This window comes from Etheostoma spectabile, chromosome 4 (assembly GCF_008692095.1).
Source record: "Etheostoma spectabile isolate EspeVRDwgs_2016 chromosome 4, UIUC_Espe_1.0, whole genome shotgun sequence".
In the NCBI taxonomy this organism is placed as follows: Eukaryota; Metazoa; Chordata; class Actinopteri; order Perciformes; family Percidae; genus Etheostoma; species Etheostoma spectabile.
Genome location: NC_045736.1, coordinates 11,721,850 through 11,743,886, shown reverse-complemented (window position 1 = coordinate 11,743,886; position 22,037 = coordinate 11,721,850). Strand labels below are relative to the sequence as shown.

The window sequence follows — 22,037 nt, the reverse complement described above, 5'->3', positions numbered from 1 at the left end:
GGGAGGGTCCGGTACAGGCACCCGGTTCCCCAGAGCAGCAGGCTCACCGGGAGGGTCCGGTACAGGCACCCAGTCCCCCAGAGCAGCAGGCTCACCGGGAGGGTCTGGAACAGCCTGAACTTTGCTTTAGTTTGACTGAACATCCTAATTTGAGTAACTTGTGGTTGGGTCGGTCGGCCTATCTTGGGACCAGGCCGGCCATGGCTGACTGGCCAAAGTTTTTTAAAGGTTAGGGGAATGTTCTCTAAAGGTTGCAACGTTAATGGAATGTTCTAAGAACGTTCGATGTCACCAAAAACTTCCCAGAACGTTAACCCAACTTTCCAAAACACAACCGAAACCTAACCAAACCTATCCTTCAGGGAACATTCCCACAACCAAAAACGAACGTTCCCAGAATGTTCTAGAAACCAAAAATTGTTAGCAGGGATGCTTAATATTTATTATTATTATTATTATTAGCATGTGTGTGTAATTCGGGCTTGTGTATAATGTGTGTAATGACAACAGAGTGTAAATTGTGATTTCCCCTTGTGGGACTAATAAAGTATACATTATTATTATTATTATTATTATCATAACCATAGTGAAATCGTGCAAGTGATAAAAACCTGTCTTATGCACTGTTGGCCTGTAAAGACAATTTATTTGTGTATTTAAAAAAAAAAATCGGACCGGCCCACATTTTAAAAAAAATGCTCCGGCCCCCTCTGGCATTTGCCAGATTTGCCAGATGGCCAATCCGCCCCTGGCCGACTGTACCCCTGTTACTCTGGCGATCATCTTTCATTATCAGGTAGAAAAGCTGCTGTCAGATTTGCCCTGACTGAGGAGGAAGATGATGGAAGGAAGGAGTGAGAGATAAAGGGAGAGGGAGAGACTGAGCAGGAGACAAATAAGAGACAGAGAAAGACTAATAAAGGAGTAGGCGAGGAAACACATGGGCGAGATAAGATGGTAATAGGACGTAAGAAGGATTGAAGTGGACTAATTATGATTCACTACGAGATTCCACAACTCCTCCTTCTTTACTCTTTCCTCCTGAGCTTCATCCCAAAGTCAGCTCTTACACCACAATTTCCAGACAGTTAAAGAAAGACGGTTAAAAATACCCGCCACCCCATCCAATTACTTCCGTTCATTTGGGACATCAACACCTCCCACGGTAGTAGGACCTAATTACTGACTGACAGAGTATCCAATGCTCCTCTGTGAAGGGGGGGGGGGGGGGGGGGGGGGGGGGGGGGGAACTGGGTCATTGTCTTATCCTCTCCTTAAACAGGCCACGCTGTCAAATCTGTCCAAGTGGGTTTCTCTACTGTTTGAGCCCTGCTCGCTCTAGACTTGGCCCCAAGGAGCGCCCAAAAGACCTATTTACAGAAGAAGAGGTAGAGGTTGTGCCGAGATAAAGCCGTGCCTTCTCTTAATCAGAGCAGGAGAAAAGCACTAGCTCCATGTTAACACAACCAAGCACTGGAGAAAATGAGCCGCAAAGCTGAATTAATTCAGAGAAACTGAAGGCGGACTCTTTTCCTTTGAACGTCAGAGTTTCCTGTACACAAATTGAGCCGATTCCTCCTGTGTGCTGTTAGCCGAGCTCTCTCACCGCTCCCTCTCTCTTTTTAAGCTCAATTACTCAGTGCTTTCTTAACACACAATCGAGGCACTGGTGATGGACACACAACACAAACAACTTCATCCTTGAGCATGCAGAATGCTACAAAATTGCAGGGTTTTTTGTTGCCGCAAAAAATCTGCTATTCAGAAATCTAAGGGTGAATTGGCCGTCCTTGGCTCCTGATCTAAGAGAGACAGTACACAAGGGAAAGGATGAAATAAAAACAGAGACAGAGGATAAGGTTTTCCCAGCCCTGTCACAATAAAAAGATAAAAGTGGAATGAAGAGTCATAGTTTAGGTTTAATCTTTGGGTAATCTCCCTTATCTTCTTCCCGTTTCAAATCCTCTCCTCTTCTCTCTCTCTTTCGCTCTCTCTTCCTCCCTCCCTCTCCTATTGATGACTCTGAAGAGTACCTGTTTGTTCCCTTTCATTACATTGTGGTAAAAGAAATATGACCTCTTTCCTAAGCGACACGTCCAAAAATAGCAACAAACGCATCTTTGCAACCTTTCAGAACTACTTGTGCACAATCTCCGATTAAAATCAGAGCAGCGACTGCATGACTCAGCTGAATCTGGGACAATTTCTGCATGCTGTTCTTCTACAAATAGCACACACACCTATATGTGTAGAAGAAAAAACAAACAAAAAAACAACAACATATTTCCTCTTATGTAATGTAGAATAACCTCAGGTCTTAGTTGTTAGGATAGCAATTAATCTAAGAATGCTTGGGTGGAAGTCAAACTAACCACAATTACGTAAAATCATGGAAAACAGCTTCACTTTAATCTCCTTTTGGCTTAAAATAACAATAATATGAATACTGTGCAATGGTTAAAAGGGGCCTGGAAAGAACTGATAAATGCATTAGAGAATATTGACATAAAGTGATGAAAGTGTTTATTGTAATCCTAATTAGTGTTATATATTTTTTTTATGGCAAATGTTCTGTGTCTTACTGCTCCTGCATCTTAGATGATTGCAATTCATAGGCTACAATACCGATGGATATCCCATACAAATCACGTCATGTCATTGTGGTCGTTGAGTTAAATGTTAGTTACATGGTAGGTAGGCTGGCACGAGAAGACCGCGCACCAGGCAACTGTACAAGACCGTAACCGGGCCAAATGCATGAGTCTATGTAATCAAACTGGTGTCTGGTTCTCTGATCCCAGAAGCCTTTATGTCTCGTGCACGGGACCTGGTGACCGAATCTAATAACTCGGTAGGGCAACCCCCGTCCGGTTGAACCGACTCGCGTAAAAGAGCCGGTTGCCCCATCGCTAATGAGGAAACCACCGTATGGCAGAGTCTCTAATAGAGCTAGGTTTACACTTTCTCAAGTCAGGAGTGTTATCTAAACACACTGAGCAGATGCCAGCTGGCTTCTCCCTCTGCACTGCCTTAAGGACACGTGATGAAGCGTACTATCAATTCAAGCCTCATTGAGATCTACAGTATAACTCCAGAAAACAAATATGTGGCAGTGAGGGGAATTTAGAATTAGATTTCCCAGAAAGTGGAAAACCTTGTGTGTAAGAAATAACAATAAGGTGCCAAAGGAATGTCAGCTTGAATCTCTGTGACTCATAAGGAGAACAAAATTCCCATCCATCCTCTCTGAAGGTGTGTTTGAATACGGAGTAGCATCTTTTAGAAAAGCTGCTCACAAATGAAAGCAGTTACAGGGTGTAAAAATGTTGGTTGCTTCTAACATAACATTACGGGGCAATCACGAATGCAGCAATTAAGCAGGGCAATTAAGAGCTTAATGAATGGTTAATGCATAAGACTCATTTAATTCCCCATATTTCCCCCAGTTGTCATTTTGCATTAACCAACCAATAAATTACACACCACATGGTCATATATCTGAAAATTTGACAAAGTCACATAAAAAATTCCATCAACATGGAAACGTTATAGATGGCGAGGCATTACCTGAACTTGGCGTGGGCTGTTTCTTTTGGGACGTTTCAATGCCTGCTCCAATCAAATTCATGATCTTCTCAATCTGTTAAAGAGAATAGGCGTGAAACACGAGAAAATGTCAACAGCTGCTAATGAAAAACGAATCAATACAGAACAGTGGGAAATTCTTCAAAACATGAATTAAACTCCTGTCTGAACCTCCTCCATCCCACCACAGCCAAACCATTGAGGACAGAGCGGCCGGTGCTGGGAATATTGGGGAGGAGGCGGGCTACTTTTTGCAATGATGGATTACAAGCAAAGGTCCAACGTGGACAGCCATTCAATGACTAACCCACTACTCTACAAAACATCGCAGGGTGATGAGGTGAATTACAATCTAGAAGCTGTTGAAATAAATTATTAAGGCCCATACAGTCATGTAGCACAAATGAACCCACCAGAGATTCAAATCTGTCAAGTATTTGATTGCGCTCTGAGACCTGTATTATTTAAGCTTCAGAGAAGAAGGCAACAGCTTACTGCAAGGTTAAGTGAGCACAATGCTGCATGCAGGAGATTACAGAGCAACTCAGAGAAGAGTTGTTCAGGGGCTTAGAGGGAAAAAATGTTTATTTAAGTAGTCTCTGGCTTTCCAGGAGAGTCAAAATACATTTCCAGCTTGTTTGCTGTTTATTTGCTAGATAACTGTATAACTGGTAACAGTAACTCAAATTCCAACAAATATAGAAATGTAAAGATATGGTGTCGAGTGCTGTTAAAAATATAAGTATTTGTGGTTTTAGGGCGGGTTTGGGCTGGTTGTCTGTCAAATTCCTGGTGATGACAGGAAGTCCTGTGTGGGGAGGCGTAGTGGAACACAGGACTTTCAACAATTAGACTGATGGACGTGTCCCATTTAAAAATTCATTTTAACTTTATTTTTTAACTGTATTCCCAGTGGGGAGGAGAGCCACAACTTTATGGCCACCAACAAAACTCAGCAAAGATTGTTCTTGTTCAGGATTTAACTTCTGGATAATATTCTGGACAGACCGAACGGCTTGGTTTGCATTTTTCTCCGCCGCCATTACGGAACTACAGCTCAAACTAGCGCACCGTGCGCACAACCTCTACGTCATCATTCTCAATCGCTCCATCTGTTTGCTGATTGGACACTTACAATTACAATTACAATTCACACTCTGTTGTTATCACACACAGTCCTGAATTACACACACATGCTCAGTACCTATACATGCGGCCCTCCGGTTCCCAACCCAACTACCTACTGACTGAGCTGCTACCACCCCCAAACCCAGACCGCAAACCCAGACGTAGAACTGAAATCAAAATAAAATTGAGCAGAAGTACGTAGGAGGGCGGAGCCAGGCTATTGCAGATCAGGCTGGGGACTAAATTTAGAATCACTAGAGTAGTCTATTCACAATCGGAAATGAAGATCTTCAAGCCTGAAAAGCTGGTTCTGCTTCCACAAATGACACCAGAGACACAGCCAGGCTTATTTGATGTAATATTTAGTGTTTGAAAAAGCCCTATGCACTCCGCTAGTGGCATCAACACTGTGGAAAAGCCTTGATTCATTTGGAAGTGAGGCACGTGGGACGCGTGGCATATGCCTCCAGCAATACAGACCTCACATTACTCTTTGAATTAACCCAGTTACATTCTATATCACACACACACACACATCAGTACTACATTACATCTGAGCTTAAGTGCACCTTTGATAAACTCATCACCAACATGCTGTCTCTAGGGAAACCAGCGTCATAGGCAAAGTGCTGAAATATTTCATAACACCATGCACATGCAGCCTCATTCATGTGCACGATATGGTAGATGGACAAACATTGACTTTTATTTTTTGTTATTCAAAAAAAATAATAATACAAGAAAATTGTGGTCAAGTGTGTCAACCTACAATTTTCATGAAATAGAGTTGAATGTAAACGTGAAATTGAAAACAAACACAGGTCAATTGGTCGTTTTTCCATCCATCCATTAGCTATAGCGGCTTATAGACTGGAGCCAATCCCAATCTGGCATTGGGTAAAAAGGCGGGGTACACACTGGACAGGGTCGACAGTCAATCACAGGAACAGACAACCAATCACGCTCACATTCACGCCACATGCAAAGCCACAGTGCTACCCGAACCCAACAGTGCTAACCACTGAACCACCGTGCCGTCCTTTAACTATAAAATCCACTTCAGCTTTAATGTACTTCAGCTTTTAACTTCAGCACATACAGACGACAGTCAGAGTTTTTCTTTAACCATATGGTTTGACATTTTAGGAAATATGCTTATTTGGTTTCTTGCCGAGAGTTAGATGTGAAGATAAGCATATTTCAGAATTGAGTTTTCCTTACTGGACATGTATTAAAACGGGAAAGGTGCAGTTACCCTGACCAGCAAGTCAGCTCTCAACAGGATAGACACAAAGAGCGCTTTCCAGTGAATGTCTGGGAGCAGGATGGAAATAATGAACTAAGAAAATCTATTCACACAGAAATGTATCGAGTGCAGTTGTAAAGCACACGGAGATACGAGTGGACTGCCAATAAATCCCTGGGGCTCAACTCTGATTAATAGCTCCACATCCTCAAGTGATTCACATTTTAATACAGGTTGATCTGTAGGTTCTGTGCTCTGTACAAATTATCCATTTTGTACTTAAAAAGTGAACATTGTTTATGCAAGTGAAACCAGTTTTGCTTATTTTCAATACAAATCAAGTGGTTGACAGAAGTTTTGTGATCAATTTATGTCCTCAATCTGCAGTACCCCTGCATATTAGAACTTGTTTATCTCAAACTAAATGTATAGGAAACACGTTTTCTTTTTCATCCAAGAGCCTGAGACCAGATCCTCTGAAGATTGGTCTTGATTTAATTGAAGAGATTATGATTAGAGGACAAGCCCGTGGCGGTAAGATAATCATACTCTAGGACACAGAAATCCTTAGAAGAACGCAAGAAAAACTGTGGTGAAGGACTGGAGCTGGAAAACTGAAAAACAGACCTTGGACACTTTACAGAGTCAGGCCCAACTGGCCCAACTGCTACTGAGCTTGGGTCTGTGATTGTGATTGGACCCAAGAAAGATTAGATGCAATTTATTTTTCAGGCAATCAAAATACAACAGATTGCTGACTTAAATCAACGTGGCTTCAACCAAAAACCTCATTGTAGCAGCTGAGGCCTGGCCTAATACTTCGGGAACACAGCACAAGCACATATGGACAAAACGAACATGCTAAATAAACATATATGTTTATTTTTTAAAGCAGATTGCAAATTACATTGGAACAATTTAACAATTTGCCCTTCTAATCGCGGCAATGCAGTGTCTTGGAATGCAATAGACAGTTGTTGGCGGAATAATTATGTTGGCGGAATAATTCTTCCACTCATTTTTGAAACAATGCAATTACATGTTTCCGCCACCCAGGGGGTGGGGGGTGGGGGGGGGGCAGTGCTGTATTTGTATGTATACAGTATATACAAATGTGGCGCTGTTCCATCAGTCCCGAAATAATAAATTATACCGGGAAATTGAATATTCTAATGTAATTAGAATGAATTGGAAATGTTCCCAATTGTGTTTTCTGACTTCTCCTGCCAAGAAGTCAAGCTTTTATAGAGTATTTTTTAACCGTTTTTTGGAATAGCTAAAGAGCACAGAGAACAGAAAAAAGGGTGGAACTGGCGCACTTTAAATCAACAAATACAACAGTTGCATAAGACAGTTAACAAAAGGGAGTTACAGTACATTAATCTCAATGCCACCTCTATTATCATTATCATTAATCACTGTCAGCTACGGGCTTTGAAGAACAGAATCATAAACCAGAATAATAAATCAGCAAAAACAATAGAAGCCTATTTAGAAACCATAGTTTTGTCCCAGTTGAACATTAAACACTTATTCTAATACAGTGTGTGACTCTAGATATTATACCTGCAGTGGAATACAAGATATGGCTATACTTTATTATTTTTGTACCAACTGTATGAGGCATGAGCTGTCTATTATACTGAGAACACCACTGCCAATTAAACTTCAAAAGAGGAAAGCCAACTGTTTACTCCCATTTTTTGTTTTACAACATGCTCCTGAAGTTGCCTCACCATCCACAATTTGTCGGGTTTTAAGCTGCTTCTCGATTTTAATTTGTGCTCATTTGAAAAAATGAGCCAATGTCAGTATAAATACTGACATTTTTGAGTACATTGGTTACAGAGAGGTGATATTCTCTCCATTCATGTTGTCATGTGTTTTTAACAGCTTGGGATCTTCCTACCATCTTTCTTGTCTAGACGACTACATGCTAGCTAAGAAGATAATGTGAAATAATCTTGAACGATGTGCTCTAGCGATAGGGAGTGAAAAAAATTGTCCACTGAGCCAATGTCTCCTGCAAATAAATGATGCAGTGAGCCCAAAGCAGAACAGATAATGGTAATGATGGATACAATAAACTAACCCAAAAGGCTGCCTGCCTCAATGGCGCTGGCCTGGAAACAGGATTACCGCCTCAGTATCATTGTCAATAAAGACAGATGGGCCAGTTGCTCCTCACAATACAAGACCCAGATCCGGATAATTCTATCCAGCAGTCCTCATGATTCGGATTGATTTTTATTCATTTGACAGCTTTGAAACCACACAGCGTAAATAAGGCCTTCGTGGTGTACTGCATATGTGGCGAGGCATGGTGACATAAGTGTTTGGTTTGGTTTACCTGTTTGCAGGTAAAGAATATAATCTTTCATCATTCCAAGTGTCAAACACATTTTAGTCATATTAACTGTAAAGGAAAATAGCATTTATTTTTGTATTGGTATTACTTCCTGACTGGCTGTCTTTAGTCAGGGACTGGAGACCACCAGCTTGGGTCTTCATACACTACCTACTTTTTTATCAATCACTACATGAAAATAAATGTAAGATACTTGCAGTACCACCTCAGCTGTATTCTAGAGTGCATGTTACTTCACTTAGAGATTTTACCATGGAGTTCTCCTACATCCATCTTGTCAGGTAGAGCTGGAATGGGGACTTAATGTTAGGTAATGTCAGATTATCACAAATTATAATGCTTACCGTGTATTTTTTTCACCTGTACAAAAAAAAGACTCTAAACTTGACTGATGGATGAAAGGTAGTCCATCAACTGCTATTTTTGAAAAATGATTGAAAAGATTTACCGACTATCAAGATAACTAACAATTATTTTGCTGTAGATCAAATAATTGATTAATCAACTACTTGTTTCAGCAAAATGTCAGGGGCTAGAATCATTAATAAAATGAACTTTCTTTTACAAAAGTATTGCGTGTATGTCTTTACATACTTGGGCTATGTTCTTTTGCAACTCCTACAGATAACTTAATATTAGGTTATTATTGATAAGCAACTATGTTTTTAGGGAAAGTAATGCTGCTTTATGATTTTTTCCGCCCTCACCCACAGAACAACCATATAGGTTGATTGTGCACGCAGCTCATAACACCCCATAGTTACGTATCTTGTTAGGCGGCGACCTCTCTTGTCTGTAGTAATTGTTGCGACGGCAAACGAGTAAGCAGGGTGACAAAGAGCGCCAAATTCCGTGTAAGGAGGCAGGTTGGTGGTAACGGGTGGTGGATGGCTCAATCCAGCACAGGGCTTTCAATAAGGAGGCTGTGGTTCATGCCCTGTGTGAAAACTCTGTTACAGACTTTACTCTGTGACACCATGTTGTCCCTGACGTGGCATAATATCCTCATTTGAGTAGTCATATGTGACTCGTTTTAAGCCAATTCCTGATTGGTTATCCCCTAACCTTAACTACGGGGTTTTGTTGCCTTACTTTCATTCCACAACTTTATCTACACGTTAAAACTGTGACCATTAACCGTTAAATAGAACGGCCCCATGAATTAAAGTTCCGCCGCGGTCACATGTTAAGGTCACATTTTTAAAACAGCGATGAAATGTGGCGTCTCATGTGTTACACCTGGTGAGAAATCTTACGAGCAATGTGGCCGTCTCCCACCCAGCCCCCACCAACACCCACACCACTACTCTCATATTCATGTACCACATCTGTCTAACTAGATCTTGTGTTCACTCTGCCGTGGCTCTCCATATGAATTATAAACCAGCTTACATGTACTTTGAAAATATTCCCTCTATATTAACTGAATTAACCAACATGAAGATGCTTTTTGTAAGTTCATTCTATTTCTTTTTCACTGTGGCCAATTCAAATACGTATATTTTAAAAACTAATTTTAATTTATACAGTAAGAGCTTTGTATATCGGCTTTCACACATTCAATTTCCAACTTACTATATTAGAAAAGGGCATAAATCATATACATTAAAAAAAGACTGTAATGAACCAAAAGTAACATAGTAAAATATTGGGTATTTTCATCTACTTGTGTTATGTAAGACCCAAGCCATTAGTAGGTGTAGCAGCATATAAACACACACACACGCACCCCCCCCCCCCCCCCCCCCCCCCCCCCCCCCCCCCCCCCACACACACACACACACACACACACACTGCATGCACTTTAAAAGCTTGCATGCGTAATGACCTGAGGAAACTGCTGGGAGTACACACACATAAATGAAGCCACTCAAGCATCTGTAACATGTGCTTGTGTTAACCTTTGCTTTTTGAGTATTGAACAGATGTGGTGAAGACATCAATCAACCTAATCATATGTGCTATTTATATTATTAGTACAGCAAGATTGTTATCTTAAAGGAAAAGGAGAAAACCCACCTGAAAATACATAAACACATAAAAACATAATGAAGTTAGTGTGGCTGTCAGTGTTGATTATGTCACATCTTCCAAATATAATACATATGACAGCCTTGAACCATTTTTCCTACAATAAATGACTTACTTTTTACTTTTTTACCAGTAGGCTACGCCATGTGATCATACATTAAACAATGATAAAGAGTGAGCATCCATACAGATGCCTCCAGTCAAATGTCAAAATAATGGTTTACTAATCCAACAAAAGCTGACAGGTAGAGAGTATTATGAAGCTGAACCATAACACAGGGGTGAGACTGAGTGAGAGTGAATGTGGTGCGTATAGCTTTGAGGTTATCCATTGAGTATTTCCTTTATTAAAGTTTTATTTAATTAGACTAATGACACATCCCAAAGGCTAAACATGGGTATAAATACACTCACACAAATATTCTGCACTGTACAAATAGGACACCTGACCATTTTAGCTCTGTAAGTTGTTCAGAAAGGAAGCTGCCAGAAAGAAATCGACAAATACTGTTCTTCTCTTTATTTAAACAAAAAATCTAAATTTAAATACCAAGGGCTTTCACTACAAAACTAGTCAAAAAAGGAAAAATGGTCAGCATTACACAAGCTGCCAGACATGATAAAATTCAAAATGTATATATTCCACTGAAAATGTCAATGTGGTATACTTTATCTCATAACTTCCTCTTTATGATAACACAATATGAATACCAGCATTTGTATTCAGTATTTTTGTATTATGTGTGTGTGTGTGTAGTGGCATAGGTGTGTGTGTGCGTTTATATACCTAATCTAAAGCCAAGCCTCTCTCTGAGCCTCGCGTGTCGCTTCAATGTTTGATGGTGGCTGATTGCTTCATGAGATATACTCACAAGCCAGAGTCCATTTTTGCCTTGACCACCCACGCGCACACACACACACACACACACACACACACACACACACACACACACACACAGCCCTAGACACTCAAGAGCAGCTGCAAAACAGGATGCCCTTGAGAACAGGACACCCCACCCAACATAGCCTGAATAAACAGTTCTACAAGAGAGCAGAGGGGTGGAGCAGGGCGCATGCATGGGGCAGGGTGGGATGACAAAGAGAGGGATAAACAAAGCCAAGTAAAAGTTCAAAATGTCTAAGAACTCTGGTGACCCAACTTGTTGCACTTGTTGTAAGGATGAAAAAGGTGCATGCTCCAACATACTGTAAAAGACAGAGCCATTTTACTATACAATATGTGACCATAACTTAGGCAGGGCTGTTGTCAAGACCGCTCAGGTCGAGTCCAGGACATGCCCCGGTCCAAGTTTGAGCAGTTTCAAGGTTGATTCAAATCCAAATAGGGAAATGAATCAGAATCGGAGAATTATGTATTGCTAAGTAATGAGCGCTTGGTTGTTGGTGCAGAGTCTACATAAACGTATTAAAGACCTAAAGACTAAGTCAACATCAGTGAATTTTTTTGTGCATCATGTATCTGTCTATCCATGCATCAGCAGCACCTGCTTTGCATTACATTGCTGTTAGAACAAAGTAGTGCTTCCTCACTTGTAGTTTCTACAACAAACATTAGCCTTAAAGTTGTATTATTTGTTAAAATCACAATTACAATTGAAAAACAATATAATTATATTAAAATATGACTTACACTGTATACAGTGAAAACACTGCCTATAAAAAATTTGAAAATATAATAATCTTCACACACATGTGTGCGTTAAACTACACATCTAACATGAGGATGCTCGGTTGTTACATGCAAAGACACACTGTAATAAAATGTAAACTTGGCACAACCTGTAAGGGAATTTGTGTTTGGTAGATTATTTCTCTGTGGTAACAATGCTTTTTGGCAATAAATCCTATACCGTTGGAAAGCCTGTTTAGTTCCCTTTCAAATAGTGCCCCATTTGTAAGGAACATGCATTTGTGGGATGAGCAGCAGAGCTGAGTATGTGGGTTGCGCCCTGAAAGATTTGCCAAATCGTCTCTGTCATGCCAAACAGCTTTCCTTTGCTATTGACTCTTGTTTTGAGCTACTGGTACGCCCAGGTGCTGACTATCAGGTGACGGATTCTGCAACTAGTGGCCATCCTATATCTCCACAGTCTGGGACCGAACTCTATCCTCCAAGAAGACACAGGACAGGGTTTATCAGAGACTTCCTCCACAATGTGGGAGTGGATAGGACGGAATGGCCTGCCAGCAGTCCTCACCTCAACCCTATTGAACACTTGTGGGATCAGCCTGGGCGTGATGTTCGTGCCAGAGTGACCAACACAGAGGAGGTGCCAGGCTGTGGTTGTGTATGGTTCGTCCACACACTACTGATGCCCCTGTTTGTGAAATTAATAAATTGTTAAATTGCCAATATGTCTTGTTTCTTCAAACTTCAATCATCCGATCCACCAAACACCAAACGAGTCAATGGCAGAATAAGCTGTTTGGCATTGGCAGAGAAGATTTGGCAAATTTTTCATGGGCGCAACCCACATGCTCAGCTCTGCTGCTCATCCCAAAAATGCATGTTCCTTACAAATGGGGCACCATTTATAAGGAACTAAAAATAAGCATTACCAGCACCTGTAATTGACAGCTCAGAGCAGCATGTGAGGAAGAATTGTGCGTCTTTTTGGGGAACTGAAGCTGACGAACAGCATAGAAGCCCCTTCGGTCTGCTTTAAGAGCAGCTAGCAGCGCTAAGTAAAAGAAAATCCCCAAAAGAAAGATAACTGTGCTCAATCCAGACCAAAATGTCTATAGCCAGGTTTGTGAAACATACCTGTTATTATTTATTGTAGCTCTAACTTCCTTTTTGTCAAATCTGCAGATAAAATCAAATCAGCATAAAGTCAAAGTAGATAAGATAGATTTTCTCGGCTTTTCACTGTACCTCAAACAAGATATCAGTTGGTTATGACAAGATATTGCACTATGCCAGAAAATAACGTAATATTCTGAATAGGATGTTATATTTTGGAAATGTTATAGACTGCTGTGGACATTCAAAAAAATTGCATAATTTTTTCTTTCAGCATGCTATAATAAAATATTATCATTGATCAACTGGTTTGGTTGGTTGTTAAGGATTTATGACTAATATTAGGGTCTTTGCAGTGCTTTGGGGTGTACTGCATTGACACTCCAAAGTACTCAAAAATCCCACGTTAAGGCTAGTGGGGATTGGGGGGGGGGGGGTTGCTCACAGTGGGCTGAAAGTAGATGGCGTAAAATGGAGCAAAGGAGCCAGAGGAGTGCAGGAGGAGACAGTGGAAGCGTGGGTCGGCCCTTGAGACATGTACTGAGTGGATGTGGAATGACAGCACAAGCCCAATTAGTTTTGGATGCCGAGCTGCTACAGGGAGGTCGGTGCAAGTGATCAAGCCATTCATGCATTCAAGCACTCACCCACAGGCACTCTACGCCAACAGCCTGGGTAGAGTTACTACAGTCTACAGTCCCGGTCACTGCTCTCATACTGTTTCCTCTGCTTTCCTTCCTCCCTTCCTTCCTTCCTTTCTTCCTTCCTTTCTTTCTCCTGAAACGTGCTGCTTCCCCCGTTCCCATTTCTTTCTTTTTTTCCTCACTAATCCTCAGTTGCATCTCTCATCGGCCTTTTTTCACACCCATTCACACTCGCTAACACACTCTCTAAGGACATTAAAAACACTCTACTTGAAAGCCTGTCAAAGCCTTAACAATGCCACTGCCACTCCCTCTGTCATCTACACACTCCCACTGGTTCCCCATCCCCAGAGTTCGAGTATTACCTCATCCCACTCAGAGGCAAAGGAAGGCATGCGCTCCATGGACGGCTGCCCAGAGCTGCAGTTAGACACGGACCCGCTGCGGCCAGACAGACCGCCATCCTCTTCTTCGAGTGGTGACGCCAGCAAGTCAGAGTCCGACTTGGACAAACTTCGAATCAATCCCAGGTCTGCAGGTCTGACTTTGAGCGCAACCACCGATGTAGAATCAACGGACACTTCTCTCAAATCCTTAATGTCAGCTTTTGGATACTGGATCACCTTGGCGGGGTTGGCATCCTGCGTGCACTCTGCCATTGTTTTGGAGCTGCCAAGTGCAGCACAGGGTCCACAGTTTCCTGCAGTATTCGGACTTGTTTAGTCAGTCCAAGAGTGATCCAAGATCTTCGTGGAGCTTTTAAACTTCTAGAAAGCCAGTCAAATGTAATACTGAAAAACACAGATTAATAAACTATATAAGTATTCTATACTTGAGTAAACAGCCTTTAACTCATGTAAAGTGCTCCTGTTTGGAGGGAAAGGAAGCATGTGAGTGAGAGACTTGTTGTGCACAGAAACAATGATAACGGTCCACCCACAGTTGTATCCTGTTGCCCTCCCCTTAGTGACTGGCTGACTCAAAGAGTTCCCCTCCTAAATTGATACACTCTCCCCTATCCACTTAGGTTGTTTTAGGTCATGTATCTACAGTAATGTGGTCATCTTGAGAAGTCTGAGGGTTAAAAAGTTAAACACATCACTATCAGCTGAAATAAAAGATGTCCTCATTTCTGCATCCTCTTACCTGTTGACTTTTGTAGCCCTGGTGCTTTCCCTGCTCCGTGTTTTGGTGTCTGTCCTGTTCTGAGGTTGTTCCCAGACTCTCTAGGAGGACTTGCTCTGTCCCGGACTGAGGATCAGAGGACGGGAGGATCCCAAAGCCTGGCCTTATTCAGACTGACAGCTGGGGTAATCAGGTTACTGACGCACTGGGTGGCTGCTCTATTTCAAAGGAGGGAGAGTTGGGATTTCTCCTTTTCTGTCTGTGTGTGTCTGCAAGAGACTGAGGTAACTGAGTTGAGTCTATCTATCTATCTATCTGTCTATCCGTCTATCTGTCTATCTGTCTGTCTGTCTGTCTGTCTATACTTATTTGCCCAGTGCAGCAGAATATTTTGGGTGCTCCTCTGGATGCATATCCTATTTTTCATTTTACCTGACCAGGAGCTTCAGCTCTGATACACTTTCATGCACATATTTTACAGTCACAAATCCAGTCCAGGCCAAAGTGCTAACACTTTACAGTTATTTTGATGCCAAAACCATTATATTACAGAGATTTTTCTCTACGTCTCTGTAATATATTAAGTGGAAAATATTGTACTGATACATAAATTACATACATAAATTTCGAAAAAGTGTTTTTTTATTGTGATATGGATGTATAAGGGAAAAATGAACTCTTGAGATCTGCTCAGGAGAAGAAAGAAACATCAAGGTAGGAAATGTTGACGATATGGGAGGAATGTAGAAAAGATCTCGCACACTCAGTGCTATTCATGAATCTTCTCAAAAGGGAGTTGATGCTGACAAAAGAGTCTCTTGTGAGACACCCTTGATATTCACAGGAAACCATAGCACAGCGAGCCTCTGCGCCCTGTGCCCTCAATCAGCCAAGTCCTTTGCATGCTCACCTCTTCCCTATGGGCAGCGCTGGTACGTGCATGACAGAAAAGATAACATCCTTCGCTGGCCAAGGATGGCTCACACAGCCACACACTGCTTAGCTGGCAATAAGGAAAAGCCACCCATCTGAATGACGCAAGTTGAATTGCACGTTTAATGATCTCCATGACTGTGATGAGGATGAAACAATTTAGGTTATCCACATATTCTGTGTCATTTTAAACAATAGAGGCCGTGGAATACAACATGTTACAAGATAATGATGTCTTCACGGCATATTAGAGCGACTAAAATAAAACACGCATCCTCTCCCTTAGCTGGCTGGCTGCTGAGCCTCAGGCTAAAGACAGTGGTGACTCATGAACACTGTTCTCCAACAAAGACATGCACACTGTGCAAGTCACAGAGAGACAGCGCGTACAGTAAACACACACACACACACACACACACAAACACACACACACACACACACACACACACACACACTGAAGTGCAGTGTTGTATGTGCATGGTGTCTGTGTGTATGGACTTTGTGCACCTTAACAGTTTGTGCTCCCAAACACACGGATGCCTTTTCAGGATTCTTGTGCGTGTTTGTAATTGTACACATTCCCAATTGACTTTTTTTTAATAAAAAAGTACAAGTTCTAAAACCACTTTTCTCACCACCCCAGCCCTAAATTATAATTCTTCTCTGCAATTTTTGGCGCCCTGCAGTTCCCACCTGATCAGCCGGCATCATGGAGAAGGAGAATGAGGCCACTGGGTAAAAGATCTAATAAAGTTAATCAACCTTGGAAGCTATTACCGTCAGATAGGCTGTTTGGCTTCAAAACAAATCTGGAAGTGGCAACAAAACTCCAAATCAGCCTCTCATGAACAACATGACATGTGCTGTAGAATTCCCTGTATGCCTGGGAATCTACAGACCTAAATGACAGATATAGGCCCATGCTTCAGTCTCTGAAATCCCATAGTGTTTTGTTTGGCTTGTGTTTTTCTCCTTGGAGAGTTTGAGCGGCTGTTAACCCGAGAGTCACCGAGAAGAATGTTCTAATGCTAACCCTGTAGGTCATCTGTTCCCCGAGGCAGCAGGGACGTCATTCTTCCAAGCTTTCATTTTCAGAGTCCCGAAATGTGTGAATTTGTACTGTCAGTCACTGAACAAGCAGAGAAATCCTACAAATAATAATGTGCTAGATCATGTTAAAAATGGACTTACACTGTAAGCAAAAAGGTAGTTTCACAGGCCGACAAAATAAACAGCAAATACATTTTGAAATAAGTAAAACAGTGATGCTAACTGCCTTACTTTAGAGATATCAAACACAGATGTCTCTCAAATATGGCTTTGTTGTATAAGTAACTTTAAAGTTGAGGGATAAAATAAATCTCTTTAATAGAGGCAACAAAAAAATCTACCAGCTCAGAATGACTAAAAGTGCGGCTACTGTGAAAGCTTTCCAACAGATGAAGAGAGCCGACCTCAGCGTGGAAATGGGAGGGCAAGCGTGCATGGCTGAGTGAAGACGTAGCGCTGGATATCCATCAGTGAGAGTGTGAGAGAGACAGAGAGATTGGAGGGTGGGGATACAATCTTTTCTCAGCGTCTAACTGGGTTTAGTTAATAATCTCATTGGGTTAGTCGGTGAATTTTGTCAAATACTCTATTATCAATAAAATCTTTAACAATCTTTAGGTTGTGGGAAAATAGGCATGAGGTTCCCCATAGAAAAGGGATCTGACAACTCTCTACTGGTTCACAGGGGTTTACTGATATTTTAGCCGCCCTAGCGGCCCTGCTCTACGGATCTCAACGTTGGTCGGACGTTTGTCTCAACAATTAGTAGATGTATTGCCGTGAGATTTGGTACAGACATTCATGGTTTTCAGACAAGGAATTGGTCGAAGTTTTTACTCATTTTGTCAATTATCTTTAACATCTTCAAGATGGATTGGAACAGATCCTTTTGTACAAATTGTACAAATTCATGGTCCTGCGACGATGCGAGTTTGTCCACAAGAGGACGCTCTAAAACGTCCCTGTTAGTGTTGGCGTTGCATAGTTTGTCCACAAGAGGACGCTCTACAACGTCCCTGTTAGTGTTGTCGTTGCATAGTCTGTCCACCAGAAGACGCTCTACAATGTCCCTGTTAGTGTTGTCGTTGCATAGTCTGTCCACCAGAGGACGCTCTACAATGTCCCTGTTAGTGTTGTCGTTGCATAGTCTGTCCACCAGAAGACGCTCTACAATGTCCCTGTTAGTGTTGGTGTTGCATAGTTTGTCCACAAGAGGACGCTCTACAACATCCCTGTTAGTGTTGTCGTTGCATAGTCTGTCCACCAGAGGACGCTCTACAATGTCCCTGTTAGTGTTGTCGTTGCATAGTCTGTCCACCAGAGGACGCTCTACAATGTCCCTGTTAGTGTTGTCGTTGCATAGTTGTCCACCAAGAACGCTCTACAATGTCCCTGTTTGTGTGGTGTTGCATAGTTTGTCCCCAAGAGGACGCTCTACAACAGTCCCTGTTAGTGTTGTCGTTGCATAGTCTGTCCACCAGAAGACGCTCTACAATGTCCCTGTTAGGGTTGGTGTTGCATAGTTTTTCCACAAGAGGACGCTCTACAACACCCTGTTAGTGTTGTCGTTGCATAGTCTGTCCACCAGAGACCTCTACAACTGTCCTGTTAGTGTTGCGTTGCATAGTTGTCCCCAGAAACGCTCTACAATGTCCCTTTAGTGTTGGTGTTGCATAGTTTGTCCACAAGAGACGCTCTACAACGTCCCTGTTAGTGTTGGCGTGCATAGTTTTTCCACCAGAGGACGCTCTACAATGTCCCTGTTAGTGTGGGTTTGCATAGTTTGTCCACAAGAGACGCTCTACACGTCCCTGTTAGTGTTGTCGTTGCATAGTCTGTCCACCAGAGGACGCTCTACAACGTCCCTGTTAGTGTTGCTTTGCATAGTTTGTCCACCAGAGACCTCTACAATGTCCCTGTTAGTGTTGCGTTGCATAGTTTTCCACCAGAAGACGCTCTACAATGTCCCTGTTAGTGTTGTGTTGCATAGTTTGTCCACAAGAGACGCTCTACAACACCCTGTTTTGTTGTCGTTATAGTCTGTCCACCGAGGACGCTCTACAACTCCCTGTTAGTGTTGGCGTTGCATAGTTTGTCCACCAGAGACGCTCTACAACTCCCTGTTAGTGGGTGTCGTTGCATAGTTTGTCCACCAGAAGACGCTCTACAATGTCCCTGTTAGTGTTGGTGTTGCATAGTTTGTCCACAAGAGGACGCTCTACAACATCCCTGTTAGTGTTGTCGTTGCATAGTCTGTCCACCAGAAGACGCTCTACAATGTCCCTGTTAGTGTTGGTGTTGCATAGTTTGTCCACAAGAGGACGCTCTACAACATCCCTGTTAGTGTTGTCGTTGCATAGTCTGTCCACCAGAGGACGCTCTACAACGTCCCTGTTAGTGTTGGCGTTGCATAGTTTGTCCACCAGAAGACGCTCTACAATGTCCCTGTTAGTGTTGGTGTTGCATAGTTTGTCCACAAGAGGACGCTCTACAACGTCCCTGTTAGTGTTGGCGTGGCATAGTTTTTCCACCAGAGGACGCTCTACAATGTCCCTGTTAGTGTTGGCGTTGCATAGTTTGTCCACAAGAGGACGCTCTACAACGTCCCTGTTAGTGTTGTCGTTGCATAGTCTGTCCACCAGAGGACGCTCTACAACGTCCCTGTTAGTGTTGGCGTTGCATAGTTTGTCCACCAGAAGACGCTCTACAATGTCCCTGTTAGTGTTGGCGTTGCATAGTTTGTCCACCAGAAGACGCTCTACAATGTCCCTGTTAGTGTTGGTGTTGCATAGTTTGTCCACAAGAGGACGCTCTACAACATCCCTGTTAGTGTTGTCGTTGCATAGTCTGTCCACCAGAGGACGCTCTACAACGTCCCTGTTAGTGTTGGCGTTGCATAGTTTGTCCACCAGAAGATGCTCTACAACGTCCCTGTTAGTGTTGTTGTTGCATAGTTTGTCCACAGAGGACGCTCTACAACGTCCCTGTTAGTGGTTGGCGTGGCATAGTTTTTCCACCAGAGGACGCTCTACAACGTCCCTGTTAGTGGTGTTGTTGTTATATAGTCTGTCCACCAGAGGACGCTCTACAACGTCCCTGTTAGAGTTGTCGTTGCATAGTCTGTCCACCAGAGGACGCTCTACAACGTCCCTGTTGGCAGCACTGTTTTTTTTGTTAATGTGTTTTTGTTCAAAGGACTTCAAGTTTCATATCTTAAGTTGGTATTTTTATACATTTTATTTATCAGACCTTTAATATATTTTGATGTTCCTCTGTTCTGTGGGCAATAAAACAAATTAGTATCATATTATTTTAGTAAGAACTCATAAATAACTACAAATAACTAATGTTATGGAAATCTGTTTATGTTTTGTAACGCGTTTACTGCTTTGTTTAAACTATATATCGGCTGATATATCAGATTTTTAAATAATCAAATATTCGTATTGCTATCGTTCTTAAAAATCCTTTATCGGTCGGGCTCTAATTACAACCTAATACACATACATAAATACATACAACCTAGCTAATATACATCATCATTGCGAGCATGTTAGCATTCCGATGTTAGGATCTAGCTCAAAGCCCATTTGTGCTTGTCTACTCTTGTCCCATGCCTGGAGGCACAGAAATCTAAATCTAAAGGCTCGAAGGAGTGTTGATAGCTTGCAGATGCCTTTGAACCAGATCCATTGTTGTGACATTGTAAAATAGAGAGCACTCAATCCTGAGTGGGCCATTTCCGCATTGTTGCCATGAATTCACACCTTCAAAAACAGGTTATCACTGATGTTATAACAGCATTTATAGTGCATCTTTTTCAAATGGAAAACATTTTTTTGGTCTGGTGTGATAAGGGATTGCTCATTCTTTTCTATCACGCCGCATTGCATCTTGTGCCATAACAACCGCTGCCGGCCACAGAAGGATAAAGACGGATAAGACAGATAAATTCAGTTTGCTGGAAAGATAAGAATCACATGGAATCCAGCTGTAGTTCCTTCATTTGTATGTAAGATGAGAAACGATGGCATGATAGAGGGATTTGTGTGCATGCAGTTGTGTACTCACCTGCAGCGTATTCATGCGTGCATGCATGCGCGTACGTACTGTATGTGTGCACATGTACAGTTGTGTTCAGAATAATAGCAGTGTGTTTAAAAAGTGAATAATGCTCAAAATCCTTAGAATAGCTTTTAAATCCATAATACCAATGCATTGGGAACACTGCACAGTCAATTCCAAATCAAAAAAGGACCACAATTGATCCAGTTTGTGTTACTGAAAGAAAGAAAAAGGAACATTAGGTTGTTCAAAAAAATAGTAGTATTTGCTTTTTTCTTTACGAACTCAAACATTAACTGTATAAAATGAAAAATGTCTCAAGGGTTTTCTTTACTTTGAATCACTGTACTAATGGTTAGTTGCGTAACCATTATTTCTGACAACTGCTTCACATCTGTGTTGCGTGAAGTCGACCAACTTCTGGCACATGTGAACAGGCATTCCTGCCCAGGACGACTGAACTACATTCCACAATTCCTCTGAATTACTGGGTTTTGCCTCAGAAACAGCATTTTTTATGTCACTCCACAAGTGTTCTATGGGACTGAGGGCCGAGGATTTGGCTGGCCACTTCATGACATCAATCTTGTTCTGGAACCATGAGGGGGGGGGGGGTCGGGGGGGTGGGGGGGGGGTGGGGGGCTTTCTTGCGCTACTTTGCTTCACATAGCTTCTTCTTGTCTGATCCTAACAGTACTCACAGGTAACTTTAAGTCTTCCTTGATTTTCCTGGAGCTGATCATTGGTTGAGCCTTTGCCATTTTGGCTGTTCTTCGATCCATTCGAATGGTAGTTGAGCGTTTTTTCCCATGTCGTTCAGGCTTTGGGTGCCATTTTAAGGCATTTGAAATCATTTTTGCTGAGCAGCCTTCTTCAAATGTTTTCCCCTCTCCAATCCATTTTTAAATCAAAGTCCGCTGTTCCTCAGAGCAATGTCTGGAACGACCCATTTTACTGAGTGTTTCAGTGTGAAATGCTCTATAACCAGCATGCACAACATTTGCTTGCTTCCTTCCTTAAATAGGGGCCATAATTGACACGTGTTTCTTCACAGAATCAATCACCTCACTAATTGAACACAACACTGCTATTATTTTG

At 42.0% G+C, this 22,037-nt stretch overlaps 1 protein-coding gene across 8 annotated transcripts in view; it reads right to left on the bottom strand.

Moving 5' to 3' along the window:
- The window catches only part of anks1ab (ankyrin repeat and sterile alpha motif domain containing 1Ab), a 48,602-nt gene extending 33,547 nt beyond the window's left edge, over nucleotides 1-15,055 (bottom strand). For 6 of the 8 annotated variants that reach the window (XM_032512452.1, XM_032512456.1, XM_032512455.1 and 3 more), the window contains exons 1-2: nucleotides 14,132-14,658; nucleotides 3,568-3,640 (exon numbers count right to left, since the gene is read on the bottom strand). In XM_032512452.1, the coding sequence (XP_032368343.1) occupies nucleotides 3,568-3,640; nucleotides 14,132-14,425 (367 nt within the window). In that variant the 5' untranslated portion in view covers nucleotides 14,426-14,658. Of the gene's footprint in view, nucleotides 1-3,567; nucleotides 3,641-14,131; nucleotides 14,659-14,912 lie in introns of those variants that run through there. The other 2 variants (XM_032512453.1, XM_032512459.1) reach the window with 2 other exon arrangements.
- Nucleotides 15,056-22,037: the final 6,982 nt, after the last annotated feature.